Here is a 25,439-nt window from a genome sequence, read left to right as displayed (position 1 = left end):
ATAGATGTCATCCACTAGCCCTCACCCCCATTCCTCACCCGCTGCCCCTGCTCGGACTGGGGGTCCTACCTGTCCATCTGTGAACTGGCTGAACTGCTGCTGTCCTTGCTGGACCTCTGTCTGTGTGATCTGCAGGAATCAAAATAGCAGAGTAGGCAGGTCAGCTGCAGGGTCCAGCCACAAGCCCACCACCCAGGAGAGGGTCGTGAAGATCAAATGAGACAATACATATCAAGTGCCCAGAATAATGCCTGGCATAGAACAGGTGTTTGACGTGTAGCAGAAAAGCAAGGTCCCTCCCATCCCGTAGCCATGAAGGCTACTTAGAGTTGGCACCATATAGAGCAGCGGTCACCAACCGGTGGTCTGCATGGTTGGCAACTGCTGATAAAGAGGACCTTGGAACACGCGGCATTACCAGTCACCTACTACTCCCTCATCAAGGTCTTTTTGGGGCTCAAATCAAACAAACACCTAGCTCATAAGTGCTGACATGAGAGAGCATAACATTTTCGGTTTGGTCAGAAACCCTAAGAGTCTTGCAGCCAGTGAAGACAATTTGCAAAACACTGGGCAAAGTAGTGAGTGGTCCCTTTCATTCTTGGAAGGTGGGCTCCAAACCAAACCCGTATCACCCAGATTATCTGACTGGAATATGAAACACCCTGGCGAGCAGGTGGCCTTGGCCCTAGGAGCCCTTGTGGCAGACCTATAAAGTACTTTTTCCGATAGTGGCCACGTGCAGCCTTTGGGCCAAGGATGGGGGGGGGGGGGGGGGCATTTATCACGAGCACTTAAAATCTTAGGTGTGGATTTTAAAAGAAATGTACTGCCATGTAGGAATGCATCGTACAGTGCCAGCTGTTGGAGAGAAGACTGAAGCGTGCTTGTGTGCACAGTTGTGTCTGTGGAACATCTGACTAGTAATGTCTTCTGTGCACCATCTCTTGGAATCATTACAGCCAACCTGCACGGTAAGGACGGTCCTCTCAGGTGTCCTCACAACGGCCAAAAACAACCCATCAGGTCTAGGGGACACGTGTGAAAGAGCTTCGTACTATTGTTCCTTGTTTTGGGTCTTTCTCCTCCTGTCAGTCTATAAGCTGCTTGAGAGCAGGAGCGAAGTTTTGTCTTTGAATCTCCCAGTGCAAATAAATTATTCAAGAAATGTCTGCAGAATAAATGAATGACCCTGAGACAAATGGAAAATATTCCTCATAGATGAGATTAACTGTGCCATGGCCAGCAGTACTGCCCTTTATATCAAAGAAAGCTTCATTTATCTTTAAATTCCTTTTACACACTATTTATTCAGCATTCATTAAACGTACATTTACTGAGCACCTACCACGTGCCAATTGTCACAAATACAATCTGTTGTTATACAGACTGTGACTGCCCTCAGGTGCTCTCTTCTTGTTTCTTCCCCTCCTCTCTGTAACCACCCCGGCCCCAAGTCAAGCTTTCTGGCTCCCAAACTGATATCTGGGAAACCAAGAACTCTTCCTCCTCATTTCCTCCCACCCCTAGGCCATAAAAAGTTTTTGGGATTCCAGGTTAGAATCTTACAAAAGTTTATGGGCGCTTTTTGTTTTTTTAAAGCGGAAGGTGAGGTACCCAAGGGTGTGACCAGTTTTGAGCTAATTCCATGTCAGTGAACTCCAAGGAAATTAAGGAAAAGCCCAAGTTCCATGTGAGCCTTTAATGATCCCAGAGACTATATGGAATTCAGAAGCCTTACTTTTGGCTCATTCCTCACATTTTCCCAAATTAAATCTTTGGAGACCTGCTCTACAAACTCAGCTCTGTTACCACTGTCAATAGATACATCACCAGAAATGCAACTGGGCCAGACAGATCCAGCTCTTAAACGATCGCTGCTTTTTTTGGGTATGAGGCAAAAAAAATCCATTAACAATGCCTCTCCTTGAGCAGCACCCCCACCCCCTGCAATGATGCCCACATTCCCCAACCCCCAAGCCCAGGGAGGCCCCCTCAGCACCTGTGGCTCACAGCCTCCAACATCCTAGGGCGTGAGAGAAGAAAGGGGAGCAATCTCTGGTTAAGGGTGCCTGAGGAGGTGGGGATAAAATCTAAGGAAGCTTTCCAAAGGGCACAGGAGGGCCAGAACACAACAGCTATTCAGTTTGAAAGCTGCTAACAGCCTGACAAAGAGGCAATCTGTCAAAATACTTCTGGTGAGACCTGCATACAGGTACATCAGGCTTTCTTCAAGTATACTTGAGACTTCCCTGCCTTGCACTTCAGAACAAGATGGTAAGAGACACACTTTGAATGCAATTCTCCATGAAACCCTACCGTGGAGGTAGAATAGATAAGCAGGTGTGGAGGTGGCTCTTGCTGAGGAATAAGGTGGAAGGGAGAATAATAAGAAAGCCAGCTCCTGCTGGTCCCCAAGTCAAGCCCTGCATCCCTGGGACACATACCTGCTGAGCATTGGTGGCAAGCGTCTGGATCTGTCCCTGCACAACTTGGGTGCCTGATACAGGCTGGGCTAAGCGAATGTACTGTAGCTGGCCGGTGTTCAGCTGCACCTAGGGCAGGGCAGAGACAAACAGACCACAGGGGATTGAGTGCAACTTCAAACAGGCAAATTTTTCATGTGCCCTCCACTGAGCCCTCCAAAAAAGCATGCCCAGAAAAGTTCCTTTGTAATAGAGGTCAAAACAGCAAAACCATAACTTCCCTATCCTGCAAGTCACACACACAATGGACCTTGAAAAAACTCCCTAGGATCTTGACACATACATGAAAAAGCATGGCTGCACCCTCAACATTCATTGGCTCTTGGCTGTTTGCTCAGTTTATCTTAGGATTTTATCCCAAAGGCTGTCTAACATCATCAGAATGTTTATACCTTAAGTGTGGGCCTCTCTTCCCTCCAGCTCCACACTATTCCACCCAGTTCCCAGAATGGCTGATCTAATACTGTACTGAGAACAGCTCCAGTGTCTGCCAGGAGCACAAAGCAGATGGCTGTCACTCCACACCACAGCCCTAGAACTACCCAATTCCACGCTGCACATTTTGGAAGAAAAAGTTGGCCAGCTTTACTATCTCTGTCCCCGAGAGCCAGGACCAACGGGAGTCTGAGGGACTTTTAGGATCCTTGGTGTTCAGCACTAGCTTCTGGCTAAACACCTCCCAAGGGGAAGCTGAATCAATAAACCTTTCACAGAAAACTCCATCATGGGAAACCAAACCTACAAAAATGCCCTCGGAGTCCCTCATGCTTAAGATTAAGTCTCAGATAATACAATAATACCACATACTGCATTTAATTGTGTGCTAAAAGCCTTAACTCAGGCTCTTAACGCTCCAGTGTACCATGAAAGTTTTAGTGCTTTGAATGCAGATGAAGAAAGGGCCAAGGTGGTTACAACACAAGAGGAGCTGAGGCTCAGCAGAGAAGTCAGCAGAGGAGGGCTGCAGACATTCACACTTGGGATTTGGGGCGCCCAGACATCACCTCCTTGGCTGCCAGCTGCCTTTGTTGTAAGGGTGAGCTTCTTGAGGCTAACAGGCTTCTGTCCTGGAATAAACACTCCCCTGCCTTCAAGAGCTAATATCACTGAAGGGAATTGTACTTCCACGAGGAAGATGCTGGTGGGCTGAAGTGGCACTCCTGTGTGCATTGTTAAATCAAACTGCTTCTCTGCAACTGCCAGCCTGGAAGAGGATTGGAACCACCCAGACAGACTAATTCTAAAGTTCTGGTAGATCATTCCAGAATTGTCTGCTTAAGGCAAGGAGGGCCACAAAATCTAAACCTGTAAGAATCTAATTCAAAAAGAGATAAGGCATGATATTGTGACCTGCAGTCATTTATTTCCTGAGAATGTGCTGAGAGGAGCTGCTGGGAGGCTGTGATGCCAAGCCTCCCTTCCCCACCTCAATCCCTTGATGCAGCTTCCAGGCAACGATGTTAAGATGCTTATGGGGATAAAGGCAGCTGGGCGAAGGCTTAGGAGACCTCACTGCTGAGACTGACGGTGTCTGGTCCCAGGAGTCACAGAACTCCAGCCAAGGCACACGGGATGAAAGACTAAAGCCTGTCCCAGCAGTGGGGAAGATATACTGACGGCCATAGGGATTTTCCATTTCCTGGCTGGGAAGAGCTCTTCGCAGAAACTCAAATGTGATTGGAAAGCTGTGCACCAACTAGATCCAAGCAGCTCTTAGAAGCTAGAAGCTCTTCTTTTAAGTTTAGACACCTGATGATATACTTCAGTCCTATATCACAGGATAAGTCTGGGGATCCTCACAGCTTTTATATGTTAACTAAAGAGCAAGTAAGTCTACCCCTTGGGCTTTCAAAAGAGAAGCAGTTTCCTTCCTGAAGGTCATCACTACTGCAAGCATGCTGATGAGTTTAGAAATGCAAGCTCCTATCCGAGAACCATGAAGACAAGGTCCTGAATTCTACTCATCTGTGCTAAAGCTCTGTGCGCCAGAGGGCTAAAAACACTCAAGCCAGTTACTCTTCTCTGGCTTAAATGAACTTATCTTGGTGCCTCCACATAAATGAAAACCATTCAAGAGAGATCTTGGGGTTGGTGGCTGAAAAAGTGAGGCAAGGAACCTGCAGCTGATGGACAGTGTGTGTGTGTGTGTGTGTGTGTGTGTGAGAGAGAGAGAGAGAGAGAGAGAGAGAGAGAGAGAGAGAGAGCGCGCGATAGCTACAGACACACACTCACTCCACTTTCCTAAACTTTCTCCTGGCCTAGTACTCTGTTAACCTAATAAGAACAGTTTCAAAACCAGAGTTGAGGATACTTTTTGAGCTTTTTCAGAGAGAAAGTGGTTAATCAAGCCCAAGTGAATTTCCAGATTTGCCTACATTTCATTTATAATAGGAAGAACAAGGGGTAGGAAATAGAAGGACTGTTCCATGTCACTCACTTTCTACATTTTTTTGTGGCAAAATAACCAATGTATGAATGGCAAGTGTTGAGACAAGAACATTTTTAACAAAAGAACAAGTACAAGTAAAAAAGTCAACAAATCTAAGAAATGAAATCCCTCAAGGCACACAGGAAGCAGTAGTCCACATTGAAGGAATGGATAAGTTAAATGAAAGCCAAAAATATACTTTGCTGCAGGCTCCAGTGGGAACTGACTCATGAATATGCAACAAGTGTATTTATGGTCTTCCCTATACACCCCCCTCTTATTCTTTGCTAGTCAAAAGACAGGACGGTCTCAGAGCCTTTGGGCCTTGGCATAGAATGGTGGTTACAATGACTTCTCTATGTAGGTGGAGTGAGGGGAAATTAAGAGGAGCTGCCGCACAGTGGTGAACTTTAACATGGGTTAAAGGAAAGCAGTGAGCACATAGTGAAGCAAGTTGTGGTCTAGGGCAGTGATGGTGAACCTATGACACACGTGTCAGAGGTGACACGCGACCTCATTTTTTTGGTTGATTTTTCTTTGTTAAATGGCATTTAAATATAGAAAATAAATATCAAAAATATAAGTCTTTGTTTTACTATGGTTGCAAATATCAAAACATTTCTATATGTGACACGGCACCAGAGTTAAGTTAGGGTTTTTCAAAATGCTGACATGCCGAGCTCAAAAGGTTCGCCATCACTGGTCTAGGGTAACAGGAATATAGGTTTAAAAATGTTTATACACACACACACACACACATTTTTTATATATGTGATATACATAATCATGCAAAATATATACACATGCACACACACACAATATTTTTTTTTGGTCTGTGTGTATATACAGATATAAAATCTTTAAGTATCTCTGTTATTATGTTGAAGAGTGCCATGCAGACCTGAGGCAAGGCAGGTCTTACCGGGATCTGCTGGATCTCTCCTGTGTTTGTGATGATCTGCTGCATCACCTGCATGGTCTGTCCAGTGCTGCTCTGGGCCTGCTGGGCTTGACCCTGTGGCTGGGCCTGGACAATCTGCACCTGCTGACCTTCTCCAACCTGCATGGTCACTGGTGTGGTCTGGAAAGAGTCATGAGAAAGCTGATTGAGTCTGGCTCAGAGTCAGTAGGCTTACAAAGGGGTTAATAAGCAAGAGGCTAACTAGGAGCAAATCCTCTCCATGAATGCCTGAAGTCATGTTAACACCAAATAATACTCAACCTAGAGTCCTTTGGGTTTAGAGCACCGTGAAAGTTACTCACCAAAATAAAAGATGAAAAAAACCAAAGAGATTTATTTTTAGGCTCATAGTACAAAATATTTGCCTGAGCCCCAAACATCTCTATGCTTCAAATGCTGCAACTTTTCACAGCCACTTCGATGACAGTAAGGCACATATGGTACAAAAGAATCAAAATCAACCACGACAGTTCACTTGAGAAATAGTCAAGTCGCGTCTAGAACAGGTGAATTTGGAGGGCAAACTAAATGGAAAGTGGGGTCAGTATGAATTATGAATTTACTAAATTTGGGATCCTGGGCTGCTTCTTAGGCCTGCAAGACATTGGGAGGGAAATAAAGTGCACACCGGTTTTCACCCCATTTAAGCAGCAGAGCCACCCCAGCCCGCAGCGGCCAACTGGCTGCTCTGGATCATAGCACAGCTGCCTATGGGAGAGTGAACAGGTAAATGCACTGGACACCAAACACTGAATACCTGGATCTTAACTGAGGCCACCCCTAAGTAACAGGAGGGTGGGGAAGACAGACAGAAGGACCTGTGTAAAAATGCATGCATTTGGCTAGGACAACAGGAAACATCTCCTGTTCTCACACTGCAATTTTCAACTCAGCCTATTCCCCAAGCCTCCAGGAATAAAAGTTTCCAATTTTATGACAGAAAATAGAGGATTCACTTTACCAAAATATGCCTTCCTTCGACTTTAGTATGTATTCTGTTCTGCAAAGGTTATCTGCACTCAACCTGAAATAGCCATTACTACAGAGGTCCTGGGGTGTGTCACACAACACAAGGCCACCCTGAACCAGTAACACAGTGAAACAATAGCTGGAAGATGCTGGGAGGAACCAACTTCACCATCCTCACAAGCCTTATCAGCTCCAGGCTGAGCAAGTCCAGGGTAGCAGAAAAGAGGATACATGAAATTCTCGCTGACTAAAAAAAAATGCATACTGCCAACTCATCACTGTACTCTATCAACTCAATTTTCCTGAGAGGATTTCCAAAGTATTTCTAAATCATTTCAGAAAAATGAAGGCTTGTGTTAGCATAGCAGCTGTCAAATCACGTATGGTGTGTCCTGCTGTCGGGGCACAACAACTATGAGCTTCTTAGGATGATCAGCCAATAAGAGCCGCCATTAGCAGACTCCCCTGAAGTTCTCTCTATAAAGGGATAAAGCCTTTGGCAGGCAAACCTCTCACCACTGCAGACGCACAAGCAAGAGCTAAAGAAGGTCCCTTAGGCATCACAGTGCAGTGAACTCCTTAAGGCAGGGATTGAGCTCCAATCATCTTTGAACCCCTCCTGCTAGCATGGTGTCTGGTAAAGACAAGCATTCAATAAATTTGTTATATGGATAAAAAAACAAGCAGGGAATACGTCCTAAAATCACAATGATATTTAAATCTACTGCCACTTCCATTTTTCTTCTTCTAGGCAAACCCAGCTCCTCACTAGAACACACAAGGCCGTCTAGAATGTGTCCCCCACCTGTCTTTTCAGACTTGCTAGATGTTCCCTGTGCTGTAGCCTTTCCCCACTGCCTTGTGCTATTTCTCAACTCCAAGCTTTTGCTTGTGCTGAGCCCTGTACCGGGAAGTCCCTCCTTGTCTATTTTGATTCATTTCCATTATTCTCTCTAAAACTCATATTATTCCCTTAAAGGAACCTTCTCTGACATCCTCTTCTACCACCCCCTCACATCTTTGTTAGGTACCCCTTTTGATGCATTCCCATAATACCCTCTACACATCCTAAGGATATTTTATACTTTCCACATGGTGGTATAATCTTTAATTATTTGTAGCCCCAACTAGATTGTGAATTCTTTAATATAGCGACTGTTTGACTCATGCTTGTGTCCCCAACCAATGGCATAGGACTTTACCTACAGAGGATGACCAATGTTTGATGAATAAATAAACTGATGACTGACAGGGAGTTTGGATTCAGAGCTCAGAGAACAGAGTTCTCTGTAGCCTCTAATGATTCCCAACAAATGTGCATAATACTGCTCTCACAATTGTATTGGGGAGAGAGAGAATATTCTGATTACTATTGTAAAAAGAGAAGGACACTTTACTTAAATACAGTAGGTCAGAGAAATGATGGGGAGAAGGGGAGGAGAGGTATGCATGCCTGATCTCTCCCTTAAGGATACAATCCAATTCTGATGTGGACACACAGACAGCAGGCATGGAGTCCACTTAAAACACCTTCTACAGAGATGCCACTACTCTTCATGGGGGTGTTATACAGTTTTTCCTTCCAAAACTTTTTAGCTCATAAGGATCTTGAAGAACATCTGGTCCACTACACTTTCCTCATTTGACCCATAAGAGATTAGGGTGAGATGTCACCTCAATGGCTGAGTCTGGGGAGAGCCCAGGTTTCCAGACTTCAAATCCAGTGCTCTATGATGCTCTGAGTACCTGTCTTGCCCTGGCCACGCTTTCACCATCCCAAACCTAAGAAGTACTATCTTGCTGGGCAGGCACCGCCTGCAGCTCACAGACCTGACCCTGCTGAGGCTGCGCAATGATGATCTGCCCGGGCTGGATGGTGGTTGTGGAGCTGGTGGTCTGCTGGCCTTGCTGCTGCCCCTGGACTTGGACGGCGGTGGGCTGCTGAGCCAGCGTGAAGTAGTACTGGACAGGCTCGGCAGGAGTCACAGACTGGCGCACCTCCTCCTGTGGGGAGAAGGAGAGGCAGGTAAGAGGAAAAGAACCGACTCAGCAGCCGCCAGGGTGAATTTCCATTCTTCCCCCAAACGGGCTCTGTGCCGTTGCCTGCTGAATGCTGAGCTCTCCACATTTGAAGCCAAGGGAAACTGGTATTCGAAGAGACCAGTTGTGCTACATCAAACTAAAAATAACAGATTCCATAGGTTTCACCAAACTTACAGCCAGTTTTCTGAAGTAGAGTTAGCACCCATTGCATGGTAAGTTGCAAATGGGCAAATAATTACTGCCACTAAAAGCCACGCACTAGCAGTGCTTGTGAGTAAATGCTGTCGAGGCCTGTGATCTGAGGACAGTGCTAATTGTGAGCACTGGAAGATGCTACCCAAACGTCAGGCTCTCAGGCCAGTTCCCAATCTCCCAAACAGGCAGCACTCTCCTTATTTTGTTCCCACCATCTCAGGAGGGACAGAGCAGGGGAAAAGGACATAGGGCTTTTCCTGGGTTGAAATTTCAGAATCAAATGTTAGGATCGAGAGCATCAGTAGGCAAGTGCTTAGCTTTGCACAGGACGTTGAGAGCTCAGTGGTCACTGAGGGCCACATCTATCCAGTGTCACATCTGCTTCTGGTTGTACTTAGCCACAGAAGAGCAACCCAGGGGGCCTGAGGGACAGCTCTCCTCTGGGTGCTGCCTTGGCTGACTAGGGAGGTCGCATTCTGTCCGATCTGCTGGGTGAAGAGACTGTTCCTTCTTCAGCTGACGTTTTCCATGGCAGAAGGAGTAAACAACCCTCTCCCAGCCACCTTGAGCTCACAGCTGAGAGTGTAGGATGTTTACACACACTACGGCATGGTTATAGCCTGAGGGTCCAGGGTTGGTCGGCCCCTGACCATAGACAGAGATCGGCATCTGCTCCAGAGGACCCTGTGGCACACGGTGCCCCTGCCTGGGACAACAAAAACAACAGAAACATACAACTTGGGCTGGCTGAGCAAAAAATTAACTAGATTTACTCACTCCCTTGTTCTAGGCTAAGTTTGCCATGTTCAAGATAAGAGGAAAAGACAATTCTTCAAGGTATAGAGACCCTGTGGGCTGCCCCAAAGCTCCCCAAAGTGACATTTACATAGTTGGCATTGACCGCATCATCCCCTCATTAGGTCAGGCGCTCTAGTCTGGGTTTCCAGTCCTTTGCTCAGTGAACATTTTTGTCCTTGCTTGTCAAATTAACTACTTTCCCATGAGGGCAAAGCCTAGCTCTCTCTTGCTCTCCACTGTCCCCACTATTCATTCCCTTGTAGGCACCTAATAAGCACTTGCTGAATGAGAATGGATTTACAGAGCCAGGCAGACGGAGATAAGAAAATACAGGCACACCATGTATTATTGCACTTGGCTTTATTGCACTTCCCAGGTGTTGATTTTTTTTTTTTTTTTACAAACTGAAGGCAAGACCCTCCATCAGCAAAAAAGGTTACAACTCACTTTATTGATAAACCTGCTTATTACAGTGGTCTGTAACAAACCAGCAGTAGCTCCGAGATGCTGTACTTGCTTTATTGTGGTGGTCTTGAACTGAACCCACAATATCTCTGAGGTATTGCGGTACCTTTTTTTAAACCCAAGTTGGTAGTAGAATAAATTTTCTTGAATATAACAGCTGTTACCAATAGAAGAGACCCTAAACTCTCTTTGCTACCTCTAGGATTTTGTAGTCTAGTGTGGGGAGAAATCCATGTTCCCTGTAGAACAGGGCTGGGCATTATTTTGCTTGCCTGGTGACTGGGGGGCCCAGGATAGTAAAACTAGGACTGCTGATATAAAGCCTATGAGACACGCGGGTCTCTGCATAACCAGATTCCCTGATGGCCATCCACTCAGCCTAGGCAGACACTTGTGACATGCTGGGTTTCTGAGCTAGTCCTCGAACATGAACCAACTTTTTAGGATAATGTATTCTGTGCTTCAGACCCAAACCGTTTGAACACTGAACGTGATCATTCTGAGGCAGAAGAAAGAGGGGGCCCCCTTTTATTTTCAGCTAGGTCTGTTTCCAGAACTTAACTGTGACAATGTCACCTCCATTTCAACTCCAACTTCTATTATAAATTAAGGTCAGTCTTGTCGACTAGACCTTGGCTGTGGCAGGGATAAACTGATATCCTCCTTAGCCATGAAACTGATCTTTTTCAAAGCTCTTGAAATGAGTTCAATGTATTCATTTTCCATTGAGATTTCCCTTCCTACTTTATAAAAAACATTAATCACTAAAGTTCAGACCTAACTTGAAAAAGCTTTTGGGTGATAAGAAGGTATACAGGACCAAAAGCCCCCCAGAACAAACTTGCAGGAGGTAAGAAGGCAGGCAGACACTGGCTGGCATTTCCTAGCCCTGACATGTGATGGTTCTGTATCCAGTTATCCCTGACTGTAGCTGATCTACAAATGAATATGGTCTTTTCACCAGACAAAAAGCAAACCCTTTAAATATCCCTTTCAGAAGCCAAAATACCCCTTGCCAAAAGCTGGGAGAGCAGGTGAAGAGCTTCTCCCGTGCTGCCTGCTGTAGCCTCCTAACTTGTTTATGAACCAGGCAGGATCTCTAGGACATTTCATCAAGTCAATTTGCGCTGTGAGGAGGGCATGACTGTTCTCAATTCACTGGAATGGAAGGAGGCATATATAAGGTTTTCAGCATTTATGAAGACTCATTCAGCCAATGGAGGTCAAGCTAGCAGGGGAATGATTATGCTTGGTTTAAAGAGATGGGTGAAGAGAAATGATATTTCAATGGGCAGGAACTTTCAACTCATAGCTTTAGTGGGGTACAAGTCAAACCTCAACAACCTTCTACTTTCAAATAGTTTTTATTTGCTTTCCTGAAGAACAAGATAAATTCCCAAGCATCTCTGAGAGGTCAAGGACCTTAGATCCCAGCTCAGTATTTGTGGCTAGTTCCTTTCCCCAGTAGTGGAACATCATCCCAGATGCTAGAACAATCTCGGAATGAATGACTGGGCCAATCCAGAATGGGGTACTTGCCCAGCTCTAGCTGTGGCCTCCCCAAACAGAGGGTTTACTCTTGGGATGTGTTCAGAAGTGGAGACTAACAGCCAGAGAATGAGCAGCATCGCCTCCTACGGCTACCAGCCACAGACTGGAAAAAAGTCCATTAGCTTCAGTAGCAAGAGCAAACTGCTGCCTCTTCAGAAAGGGTGAATTCTGGAGAGTAGGTGCTTTTACAGGACTTAAAAAGGTGTTAGCCAATTTGGAGATTGGGAAAACTTCATGTCTACAGAGGATTAATAGTGCTACCTGAGAATTTCAGGCCAGCTTCCAGTAATCTCAACCTTTCAAAGGCCAGGCAGCAGCTGTCCCAAACAGGATGTCAATCAATGGCTTGAACACCTACAAAGAACTGAGTCTAGACAGCAAGGAGCTGTTTCAGCTAGACACACTTTAAAAAAGAGATGGATCACAGCATTTAGACTCAAGATGGAACAAGGAGCTGTCTGACACCCTAAGAGAGCCAAGCACTGAGGACTCTGGAGGAAGGGACAGGACATGACCCTTCTCTCCAGCCGGTTGATTCAGCAGGCAGCCCACGGAAAACAAGCAGAAGTTAGCACAAGGAGCATGACCAAGGCCTGATTTTCTGACAGATCGCACCACCTCATTTTTAAAGGGGGCTGCTCAAACACATTCCAACACGGAGAGCATGTGTGTCTTATCATTTTTTTGAAGGAAGAGAAGTGGTCTGGGTTTCTGCAGTAGTGACTTCTCAGAGAGGAAGGAAGCCCACGGGCACTAACCTGCAATGTCTCAAAGGCGATGCGCAGCCAGGGACGACCGTGGCAGCCTGCCGCTGTAAACATCCGACTGAAAGCTCCTCTGAACACTTTACAGCTTCCAGTCAAGGATGTTTACAGTAGCAAAGACTGCCCAGAAAGAACGGAGACACAGTGAGGCTCCCTGTACTAGTAAGGGGGTAACAGAGGGCTTGCTAATCCAAAGGCTCCAGGCAGGGTCAGGATTACAAATGTCCTTAAAGATGCCCACTTCTCTTACACCTTCTGACTGGTTATTAATAGAGACAGCATGAGAGTCACTGAATGACCCATTTCCAAAAATAATATACTATGAAATAATTCATTAAAACCACTTAAAATTTTGTTAAGAAAACAGAGCAAGCAGAACAAGGCACACCTTTGCTCCCACCAGACTCTGGTACTATTCCCCCAGTGTCTCAATTACACCTGGTGAGTCACGAAATGTGTGTGCCTGAACCAATGAGTTATAAAGCATAGGGGCCTATTAAAACCGCAATTAAGAGACTTATGCACCCAAGGTGCTGGAAAAAAAAAATTGGTGTGACCTTTGGAGAGGGGCAGGTAGAAGAGAGGGAAAGGCAGGCAGGCAGACATTCACATTCTTTCTAGTGATTGCTTAGAAATCAGTTTTAGCGGCGGTTCTCAAATCCGGTTGCACATTAAAAGCATGTGGGGAGCTTTAAAAAGTACTAATGCCTGGGCCTCCCCTCTCAGAGTCTGATTCAACTTGGTGTGGGGTGGAGCCTGGGCATTGGTATTTTTTAAAACCCTAGCAGGTGATTTAATATGTAACCAGAGCATTATATAGAGAACCACAATAAAGAGTAAGAGAAAACCAAAGTCCACTCACTCCAAACACTGTGCACATAGAGACGCTGTTTCTTGAAAATCTAAAATCTGTAACTCACTGGACATGTTCTCCCATCCCAGATTAAGAACTCTGATAGAGTTCCTAGGATACCTTGAAATGAGCTTCACTTTTACTATTTATAACCAAAATCTTTAATTTTATCTATTTTCACTGAAATACCACCTCAGCGGCACTGAGTTAAAAGTATCCATAAATGAGTAGCAGAAGGAGATGTTAAGGATGGATCTGGTCTAGAGAAGTAGCAAAAGAAAGAGCAAATGGCTTGTGCTGAGAGAGGAAAAGGAGCATTAATAGACACCCATATGCAAGGTGCTTGGCGGCAGCAGCAGCAATGCCTTCCCAGCTCACCTGACGCTTTGGAGGTTTCAATTCATCTCTTGGAACAATATCGATGAGAAAGTCAAACTGATCAAATTTTGTAATTGCCATGGCGATATCATTCCTCTGTAACAAAGAAAAGCGAGGTGAAAAATTAGCCTGGGGAGAAACTAGTTTACCCAGCTTTATAACCTGCAGGTTACAAGTAAGAGATGATGATGACTTCTAAGCCAAACTAAGTACCCATGGCCAAGTCTATAGCTGAAATAAGCACAGCCAAATTCTTATAAACTTCAAATGATCAGACCTGCTGGAAAGATATCTACAAAGTCAACAAAAAAACCTACCTGTAGCTCGTGCTCCACAAGCCGAATATTCGAGCCTCTAACTACTACTGCCTCTGCTAGATTCTGCCCCTAGGTCCTCTCCATGACTTAAAAAACGGTCCTCCAGCTAAAATTGTACAAATCTAGCAATCTCAGGTGGCAGGTTTCTGGTCATTATGTGGTTAGCAAGGTTAGGCAATCATTCAATTTTATAACCTTTTTAAGATTCTAAATAGTATTTTGCCTCTTAGTTCAGAAGCAGTTAAAATCTATTTTGAATTTCCTGGCTGAAATTCTAATCCAGTAACTTTTGCAGTATTTTCTAGTTACTGATCTGTATCTTAGTTTCCAAAATTTTTATTTTGGAATTCAAAATCGCAATGTTAATTAAATCCATGGTTTAAATCTTGTTTAATGTGATATAAATACTGGAAGTCTGAAACTACTAGAACAGAGTTTCAGGTGGGCTGAGGACACAGGAGTCGGTTGACTAATGATTCTGAAACCAAAGCCTGCTCTGAAGGGGTTCTTTCTAAGAGTAACACTTCTTTCTTTAAATAATAAAATTAAAGGATTTTTATTTTTTTACTAAAAATCAACATACTAACAGTGTAAGACAATTTTAAAGAAAAAAAAACGGGAAAAGAGTGAACAATGATATACATGTATTAAGGGAAAAGTAAACTTTGAAATTCATTTAAAAATAGACGATGATTTGATGGATAGAAGGATAGATATGGGGATAAAATAAGTAAACTTTTAATGGCAGGATCCAGGTGGTGAGTATACAGGTGTTCACTATAAACTTTGCTTATGTGTGAATTTTTTCATAATAAAATGTTGGGGTGAAGGAGAAGTCAACCTTCTAACCAAAATCCTTAGCAACCTCTACATAGCACATCTTAAGAAAAGGTGACTCATCAGACAAAATAGGAGGGGATGGAAATTTTCTGTTTTTTCCTTCCCTTGTCTCTGTGATGGCCCAAAGCCACTGAAATGCAAAACTTCAGTCCTCCATTCTTGCCAACCATCAGCTTGATAATAAACCCATCCTACCGAAGCAGGGCACATTTTAAAGCTGCCAGGACTCATTTAAGATTAGCACGATATAGTATCACATTCTTGATGATGTCACCTACTCAAAGCTATCTAAACGGCTCATCTAAGCATGAAATGAGAGGAGGGGTGAAAGAGAAAGAAATAATAATCACCTTCAAACAAACACTAATGTGTTCTACAGTATTTTGAAAACATAGATATACTTAAATCGGTCTTTTTAACATTGTAATTTTGTCTTTTTAAGTGCTAATATTTTACTGAATTATTATTCATATTCTGTAAGATATAGAAATCTTAAGTACACAGCTGGATTAATTTTTATAAATATATACACCCAGGTAGCTATCATCTAGATAAGAATATAAAGTTCCCTCCCATCACTTTCCAGCCAATTACCATGCCCTCTCCCCACAACCCCCCAATCTGAGGTAACCACAACTCTTATTTCTATCACTATGGACAGTACCTGGCACCATGTGCTATATAATTCTTTTACTTAACATAATATTTTTGTGATTCATCCATGTTGCTGTATGGATCAAGTTTGTTTCTTTTATTGTTGAACAGCAATTCATTTCAAGAATATATCAATTTTTTAATATATTCCTATCTTGATTTCAGTCATTTAGTGGATATAAACTAGCATCTCACTGTGGTTTTACTTTGTATTTCCCAGATGACAAATGATGTTATGCACCTTTTCATATGTTTACTAGTCATTTGGAATCTTCTTTTTGGAAGGGCCTGTTCAAATGTTTTGCCCATTTAATTTTATCTTATGTTTTCTTAACTGATCTTGAAGGTAATTTCAATTGGCTCTTTAGATCTATGGACTTCCTTCAAGGCAGTCATAAAGTAAGTTCTCAAAGTCTAGCTGCACTAGAATGTAGACTTCCCTGGGGTGGGGATTGTTATCTGTTTTGTGTATCCAGAGCCTAGAACAGTGCTCGGCACATTGTGGGTGATTAATAAATACCTGTAGAATAAATACATACATACATACATACATACATACATACATACATACATTTTCAACTTTTGAGGTAAGAGGAAAACAAGGAGAAGACATAATTTACACTCTTGGTTTTTTTGTTAAAATACTGTCACTCTCTTATATCTGTCACATCCTTACTCTATGTCTGAGAAATGTTTCTTCCAACAGCTAGGCCCTGGTGGTTGAGGGGAGAGCCTCTAGAGCAGTGGTTCTCAACCTTCTAGCCCTTTAAATACAGTTCCTCATGTTGTGACCCAACCATAAAATTATTTTTGTTGCTACTTCGTAACTGTAATGTTGCTACTGTTATGAATCGTAATGTAAATATTTGATATGCAGGATGGTCTCAGGCAACCCCTGTGAAAGGGTCGTTCGACCGCCAAAGGGGTCGCGACCCACAGGTTGAGAACCGCTGCTCTAGAGCCAATGACCAAGAGGTCTTCATACAATATGAATGTTTGTTTGCTGGATTAAAATAAAAAGAGAACAAAAAAAGAAGAGGAAAAGGATTCTCAGGAAAGCAGATGAGGAAAAAGAGGCTAATGAGGTCAGTAAAACTGATTCTTCCTGGGACTGTCCTTTCAAGGCTTCTAACCAGAAGTTGTTTACATCTGGAAATAGATAAATATAAGTTTAGCCTCCCTCTGTTTATAGTGAGGACTCACCAAGTAAATAGTTCAGTCACTGAGTTGTGAAAACCATAAGAGAGCTGGAAATTAAAATTCTTGGTGGGGAAATACTATCATGGCTATAAGGTATGCCTGCCTCCCAACAGTAGAGGAAGATACCAATTACACTCAGCTTGTCAGAGGCCTAAGGAAAAACAATCTTTGGTCTAAGCCAGGGGTCCTCAAACTACGGCCTGCGGGTCACATGCAAATACAAATATTGTATTTGTTCCCGTTTTGTTTTTTTACTTCAAAATAAGATATGTGCAGTGTACATAGGAATTTGTTCATAGTTTTTTTTTAAACTATAGTCTGGCCCTCCAACGGTCTGAGGGACAGTGAACTGGCCCCCTGTTTAAAAAGTTTGAGGACCCCTGGTCTAAGCCATGCAAGAGAAGCAGGCAGCTAGCTACTTGCCCAGCTTTCCCAATGTAGGTCTACAGTATTACCTGTAGAGTCCGACGCTTGTTATCCTCTGTGTGGATCCAGGCTCGAAGAGTCAACTCTGTGATAAAAATCTGGGCTGCTTTGGCAAAAAGCACAGGGGCTTCTGCACTGATCATCTGTAACAGATGTACATCTGTCAATCACCAGTCATTCAAATCAGTTAATTTGCCCCTTATCTCATGTCCTGCCACTGGACTATGGGGCAAGTGTTGGAAAAGGAGAAGGTAGTAGTCTCAAGAGATCCCAAGATAAAATAAAACCACAAGTAGGAACAAAGCAGGTAGAAGAGGAAAAAAGAACACTTATCTAGCACCTACCATGCACTTTCTTACTCTCATAACAGCCTTGTAGAGAAGCTAGGTTTAAGAGAGGTGAAGTAACTTGCCCAGGGCCATAAAGTCAGGAAGTGATATAATCCAAGGAGAGACAATGTGGGGAAATAATGAGTCTGAGAGCCAATGGATTTAGGCAAAATCTCAGGCTTCCCATCCTTTCGGGCTTTATTTTTCACATACTGAAAAAGAGGATAACTTTCCAGTACTGTTGTGGGAATCAAATGAGAAGATTTATGTACAAGCACCCAGCACAGGGCCTGGAACACAGTTAAGTACTCAAGTAATATAAGCTCTTGGTCAAATAAGACTCTGGATCCTTGGTGAGGTGGTCTGTATAGGATACAGGCACTGGACGAGCTATGGAGTTAAGGAAGCAGATGAGTATTGGGATCTTGGTTCTCCTACTCTAGGCAAATCAGTTTTCTTTTTTCTTTGTTTTGTCTATCTCCGTATCTAGAAAATTAAACTACTAATTCTTATCCTACAAAATCTCACAGGATTACTATGAGGAGGAACTGAGCTAACAGAAGGGAAAATTGCTGTGAACTGTTAGCTTTCTATACAAATACAAGAGACTATACATTTTGAGTGGTGAGGAAGGAGCTGCTCTTTTTCTGAGAGAGTTGTAGTGGGTGGCAGACTCCTAAGAATACAGTAATGGTCTCCTCCAAGTAAACCCTCTCACAAGTATTATTCGTGTAAAACAATTCACAGATGCAATACTCATAGATACAATAGCATTATCAAACATTTTTTAGAGCTCAGATCAACAAATAGAGACTGTAATAAGATGCTAAGAAGATGGCACTGTCCTGATGATTTGATGGTACATGTTTACACTACATGCTGAAAAGAACTGGGTGTTTCAAAAAGCACTCAGTATCTTTTCAACATCTAGAAAACAGGACACCCCTAATTTTCAGAGAAGCATCATATAATAATTAAAATTGTTCAATTTCAGCTCACTTAACAATTTTACGAGAAACTAAATAAAAAAGCAACAGGCAATATTTTCATTTTTATTTAATTAAATTTGAGCTCTAGAGAAATGAGCAATAACCCACCCATCATTTTAGCTTCAATATAAATAAAAATGAACGTAAATTCACCTTCACATCTTCATCCAGTTTCATAATCTTCTTAATACGAGCCAATGGCAGTTCCTGTACTCGGAAATCTTTCTGAAATGAGTAACAAAAGGTGCATAAATGGTGGGGACAATCAGTAGGGCAAAACAGGCATCAGGAAGCACACTGATTGGCTTAGTCCCTCCTTTTAGAAAATATGGCAGGACAGAAGGTACAGATAAAATGAAGAAAATACAAGCTCCTAGCAAAATTCTTAACCCATGTAGAGCTTTAAACAATTAAAGGGTTTCAGGATAAACTTATGATGGTTTTTAGCAGATTCAAATGTGATTTTTGCCTCAGGAGCAAAAATTCATTCCTCTAAGTTGCCAGTTTTTTCTTCTACTTGGGGATTGCAAGTGCCAGCTTAACCTGACCACAGTGACCCACAGTTCTCTTCTTCTGACCTTCGCTCTAACCTGACACCAGAAATTAGGGAGGAACTCCCTAAGGGCTTGTTTCCAAAATTAGCTTAGGGGGGTGGGGGTGGGTTAGAAGATTATGGAAGAGGGGCGAGGGTAAATTTATCAGCTGGCTCTTTGGAATAGCCCTGGCACTTTTTTTCTTAAAAAACAAGACTGGGCTGGGGAAAACCACATCAACTTTACTGTGTATAGGATTTAGGAAAGAGCTTTTTGATCAGCACTACTCAAGTATTTGTGATTAAGCCCTTTTTTGTTTTATTTTGATACTACTGGTATTTCAAAGCATGCTCAATGATGAATGCAATTCTAGAATTAAAAATCAATTCTGGGTTTCAGAGCTGCAATGAAGAAAAAGGTGCAAAGGCAGAGATCAGCTAAAATCAGCAAAATCCCTGCTGAGACTAGGTGTCAAATGATTGATTCTGTAAGTGTTCTGAAATGTGACTCACACCAAATCCAATATGTTCACATGGGACTTTGCATCATCACATTATAGAAAGAGCAGCTACTATTTGAGATTTGGTATAATTAACAACAACAAAAAAGTAAACTTTCTTTTCCAAGACCAACAGCAAACCTCAACTAAATGTTAAAGAAGGGGGTATTAGTGAAAAACATAAACAGCCTTCCCAGAACCCATTTTATAATTACAGAAGGGAAGAACAACAATTAGGATAAAATGCACACCAAGACATCTAATTTCCCCACAAACTCAACAAACTGCTTGGCTACTGGCTACTACTCACCTCTACAAACTTCCAACACCAATTTTTCATCATTTCATTTTCCAAAGTAGGTGTCAATATTTTCCATGAAGCTTCTACTAAAACTAACCCTGGAGTGGCAGATGTTTAGAACTCCAGTTTATTAAATTTTTACCAAAAGGAGAGAGCAGGACACATTCTTTCTATTCTTATTTGTTTTCTCCTCTTTCATTTACTCATTCACGTAACTCAACTAATATGATATGTGCTACTGTGTGAAAGATGCAAATCTATACTTACCTTTGAACAGCTTATAGTTTAATTGTTAGAGACGGTCACATAAAAACATTAAAACACCATATATCATATTAGAATGGGGGTGTAAAATCCCACAGAAACAAAGAAGAAAATACCAGCTGGCAATGGGGGGTTGGAGTGAGCAAGAGGAGTTGGCAAATGTTCCACAGAGAGGCTGACATCTGAATTGTGTATAAGGGATGCTACAAATTTGCTTGTTGGAAAAATAGAGAATTCATATTCAGACAGAGGGAGCAGCATGCAAAGAAGCACAGAAACACACAAAACAGGGTCTATTCAAGTTTTAGATATATGACCTTAGTACAGAGGGGAGCAACACGAAAGAGAATGCTGGATTGAGGCCAGACCCTAAAGGGACTTAAAAAACAAAACATTTACCACAGAAATCAATCATTGGTCTTCCTTCATGTGTGGCATATCACAAAATATGATGATGCTAAACAGAAATCCCAAAGACAATACTGGGGATGATAATTCCTTTGAAAGGCCTCCCAGGATGACATATACAACACAAGATTAAGACCATAAGACTCAGCTCTCTTGCAAGTACACTCTTATTTGACTTGGTTAGTGAATATAATTTCCACAAGTTTGTTCCAAGATTACTTAATCAAAACCCAAAACTGATAAAAAAGACCTTCTTCCCCAACTTGAAAGAGTAAAATACCACTTTCAGAATTTCTATAAGACTGGTCTTTAATCAAAAGCAACAAGAAAGGGTCAAAGATAAAGAGATTATATAATTCCCACCTTGGAGAAGTATAAAGTGAGGCAGAAATTTACAAAAAGCTCTGCTCTAAGCCCACTCCAACCTTTTCTTTTGCAAGACACTTTCTCATAATCCCCAAACCTTGAGCTCTAAAGGGACAGTATGTGAAAAGTGGATCTTCGGATATATGTGTGTATGTGCCCCAGCCGGTTTGGCTCAGTGGATAGAGCATTGCATGTGGACTGAAGGGTCTTGGGTTTGATTCCAGTCAAGGGTACATGCCGGGGTTGCCGGCTTAATCCCCAGTAGGGGGGTGTGCAGGAAGCAGCCGATCAATGATTCTCATCATTGATGTTTCTATCTCTCTCTCCCTCTCCCTTCTTCTCTGAAATCAATAATAATAAAAAAAATTTGGAAAAAAGAAAGATATATGTGTGTATGTGGTTCATTATTACCGACAATAGCCCAGTTTTCTATAATCTCATCCTAGCTTTCCAGTCACATCTAAGAGTTTACGATAACCTTATTGGAGAGGGGAGCCCTTAATTATCAGTAGACTGATGTCCACTAAATTGGCTTTCAATTCAATGTTCCCTCATCATTGGCAACCATGCAACTCATGTGCTAACTTCTCCTGATACTGATCCAAGTGAAAGACAACTGAGACAGACTGACTCTACTCTTGGTAGTGTTATCAGCAAATGGAAAAGCAGATTCTCTCTCAGAACATTTCTGTGCTCTTGATCACAACAAAAGAACTCCATTAAAAATACTGCCATCTGAAACTGCTGAGTTTCAAGAAGTCTGAATTGATTCAATGAGAGTTCAGAGCCAAAGAAAAGCCAATGGGTCTCAGGCTGCACTAACGAAAATCCAGAGTTTCAAATAATGATGAGAAATCTTTTCCAGGCCTATCCAGCCAGATACTCCAGCAAGACAGGATTGAATCCTCTCAAAAGCAATGATTCTCAATCTTGGCTGCATGTTAGAATCACCTGGAGAGCTTTTGAAAAACAAGATGCCTGGGTTCCGTCCCAGACTAACTGAATCCGGAATTTCTGGCATCACGATTTTTGAAAACGCCCCTGGTGACTGGGGATCCACAGTCAGTGTTAACGGCCACTGCTGCTTTTAAAGTCTTACTAGTCAAAGTCAGCAATGGCTTCGCCTGGGAACTCAGAAGAAATGCAGAATCTCCGGCTCTGCTCCAAACTTACTATATCAAAATCTATATTTTAACAAGATCCTCATGTGGTTCATTAGACAAGCAAGTTTGAGAAACACTGCTCTACAAGAAGGGCTCAAACAACACAGGACCTGTTTTGTAATAATCGATAAACCTCACACCTCCAAGTTTTTCTTTAAATGGTTATCTGATTTGACTATAATGTTAAAAATACCACTGTCTAATCTGGAGGCACTGAAGAATGAAAAGATGTAACTGGTAAATAAAAGAAAGTGACCTCAGCATTACATTACGGCTAATTGGAGGCTGAATCGTACGGAGTAAGTTAGGGGAGAATTAGATTTTTCTTTTTCAAGATTCAGCGTTGTTGCCTCCCCATCTACTCCCCAAAAGACAAACTTAGCTTTCTCTTGTCCACTTTCAAAGAGGTCTAGAGGAATAAAATCCAATGCCAAAAAGTCTGTGAATTATTATTTCCAGAGCTCTGTCGAGCAGAAAGATGGTATTTAACACAATCATTCTGGTGTGCAATCATTTAGGTATGATTTTTGACCAACTTCAGTTCCAGCTGAACACTACCTGGATTTACACACAATTACAGAGTAAAGAGAGCATGATGGCCACCCTGAGAGGAAAGATAAATTGCTTTTGCAGAACTCAGACCAAATTGACTGGGGCCAGTATTTCTAATATATCATGTAATATATATCACCTAGCAAATTTCAATTCGTTGTTTTAGAATAATCTTTGTCCCAGTCTTAGAGACCACCGACAGCTTGTGGTTACTCTCATACGTTTTATTTATGTTTGGATAGTCTGAACATATGGCTATTTAAAACATCTGTTAGACATGTTGAGATGTCAACCTAAGAGGCTCTGACATATCTGAGGAAGTCTGGTTATAAGTGCTAGTGAGTTCTGGATCGGCACAGACTAAATGCTAAAATATCTGACAACGTTACACGGGCAGAGATGCAGTCGGAGAAGCAGATACCTTCATGTGCCATAGAGAAAGGCAGATAAATGGATAAATAAAATGTAGCGAATACACATATATATGGAATATTATTTAGACTTAAGAAGGAAAGAAATCCAATTACAGGCTAGAACATGGATGAATCATGAGAACATTATGCTAACTGAAATAAGCCAATCACAACAAGACAAATATTGTATGATCCCATGTATATGAGGCATTTAAGACTGGTGAAATTCATAGAAACAGAAAGTAGAATGGTGGTTACCAGGGGCTGGGGAGAGGAGGAAAGGGTAGTTGTTGTTTAATGGGTATAGACTTTCAGTTCTGCAAGATGAAAAAGTCCTGGAGAGATGATCCACAGCAATGTAAATATATATTTAACACTACTGAACTGTACATTTTTAAAAGGTTAAGATGGTAAATTTTGTCTGTTTTTTTCCCACAATTAAAAAAAAAAATCAAAGCCCAAAAAAATACAGAAAAGTTAAGTGCTGAGTTTGAACCTCCAGAGTTTCTCTGGCCACCTGCCTGATTTTGGATTTCTGGTTCTGTGCTCAGCTGGAAAGTAGACTTGCTGTACTGGCCTACTCCGACCACACTCTAGAAGGGCACTAGTTTTATACCAGGCGGACCCCAGGACTAAAACCTGATAAATTTAACCATGAGATTATCCCCTTAAAATATGAATAGACCCCAGTAATAATTTTATAATTTTATTTTTCCTCCCTTCTCTTTTATATCTAAGACAGTTTAGATAAAACCATCACCTTTAGACTGCAGAAGAGAAAGAGTGACTTTTCTGTGGAAAACCACATGTGAACACAGAGATCAGGAATAAATTATGCCTTTGTAAATGTGCTTGAGATTACACGTTTTAGTCTATGTTTTCGTTATTCATCTCATAACTCTTTAGACTCTTTAAAAGTTTCTCCTTTCTTACCACTGTTAAATTCCGTATTTCTTCCATGACACGAGGCCAGAAGGACTGTAGATTTTGCTGGGCATCACTGCTGCTGGTACCACCAAATCCTCCTTCTGTGGACATTTTGACAACTGAAAACAAATACATACATGAGACACATTAAAAATAATAATAAAGTCAGACTTTCTGTCCGTTATTTATATCTTTCCTTGTGGATGTTTACACTACTTCATTTAACTTTTCTTTTTCTAAATATATTTTTATTGATTTCAGGGAGGAAGGGAGAGGAAAAGAGAGATAGAAACATCAATGATGAGAATCACCGATTGGCTGTCTCCTGCATGCCCCACATTGGGGATGGTGCCCGCAACCTGGGCATGTGCCCTGACCGGGAATCGAACCTTGACCTCCTGTTTCCTAGGTCAATGCTCAATCACTGAACCATGCAGGCTGGACTCATTGAACTTTGCAACAATGGGGAATTAAATTTAGAATAGAAAGAAGAGGGTCAGAACCTACATTCAGTCAACTGCTTTTTGATGGGTTCAAAAGAAGATCAGTTAGGATCCCCACTTCAGCTATAACTATAATGCCTTAAAAGATTCCAGGGGGAAAGTAAAAAACGCCAGATGTCTTAAATGCTTACCCAGCAAATACTTAAATGCAAAAAACAGTTTAATCAAACACAAAGAACTAGAAACTTAGTGATGTCCTAAGAATTTCTATTCTGGGAAATTATTTGAAAAGGTTTAATAATGCCAGTGACAGGATGCTGGTGGAGAACTATACACTGAGTGGCCAGATTATTAGGACCGGCCAGATTATTATGACCACCCCATCAGTGCTTCATTGACGCTTCCAAAAATACTGAATATTGAAAACTTCCTAAACAAATACTCTCAAGGTTTTTTAAAAAATTATTATTATTACTAGGGGCCCGGTGCACGAAATTCGTGCACTGGATGTGTGTGTGGGGGGGAGTGTCCCTCAGCCCAGCCTGCCCCCTCTCACATACTGGGAGCCCTCAGGCGTTGACCCCCATCACCCTCCAATCGCCTGATCTGGCCCCTTGCCCAGGCCTGATGCCTCCGCCAGAGGTGTCAGGCTTAGACAGGGGACCCCCATCTCCCCCTGATCACTGGCTCTGGCCCCCACCCAGGCCTGAGGCCTCTGACCCAGGAATCATGCCTGGGCAGGGGACCCCCATCTCCCTCTGATCGCTTGCTCCACCCCCCGCCCAAGCCTGACGCCTCTGACCCAGGCTTCAGGCCTGGGCAAGGGGACCATCATATCCCCCCAATCCCCGGCTCCGCCCCCCACCCAGGCCTGATGCCTCGGCCAGAGGAGTTGACCCTCATCACCCTCCGATCACCAATCAC

General features: G+C 42.5%; 1 protein-coding gene across 9 annotated transcripts in view; it reads right to left on the bottom strand.

The window, feature by feature from the left end:
* The window catches only part of NFYC (nuclear transcription factor Y subunit gamma), a 70,364-nt gene that overhangs the window by 2,079 nt on the left and 42,846 nt on the right, over positions 1 to 25,439 (bottom strand). For 6 of the 9 annotated variants that reach the window (XM_059689725.1, XM_059689726.1, XM_059689724.1 and 3 more), the window contains 8 exons: positions 24,079 to 24,191; positions 18,800 to 18,871; positions 17,358 to 17,471; positions 13,892 to 13,987; positions 8,675 to 8,848; positions 5,837 to 5,995; positions 2,448 to 2,555; positions 70 to 129 (listed from right to left, as the gene is read on the bottom strand). In XM_059689725.1, the coding sequence (XP_059545708.1) occupies positions 70 to 129; positions 2,448 to 2,555; positions 5,837 to 5,995; positions 8,675 to 8,848; positions 13,892 to 13,987; positions 17,358 to 17,471; positions 18,800 to 18,871; positions 24,079 to 24,183 (888 nt within the window). In that variant the 5' untranslated portion in view covers positions 24,184 to 24,191. Of the gene's footprint in view, positions 1 to 69; positions 130 to 2,447; positions 2,556 to 5,836; positions 5,996 to 8,674; positions 8,849 to 13,891; positions 13,988 to 17,357; positions 17,472 to 18,799; positions 18,872 to 24,078; positions 24,192 to 25,439 lie in introns of those variants that run through there. The other 3 variants (XM_059689723.1, XM_059689732.1, XM_059689730.1) reach the window with 2 other exon arrangements.

The sequence above is a fragment of the Myotis daubentonii genome, chromosome 3 (genome assembly GCF_963259705.1).
Source record: "Myotis daubentonii chromosome 3, mMyoDau2.1, whole genome shotgun sequence".
Lineage (NCBI taxonomy): Eukaryota > Metazoa > Chordata > Mammalia > Chiroptera > Vespertilionidae > Myotis > Myotis daubentonii.
The sequence above is the reverse complement of the archived record's forward strand: the minus strand, read 5'-3'. Positions and strand labels throughout refer to the sequence as shown.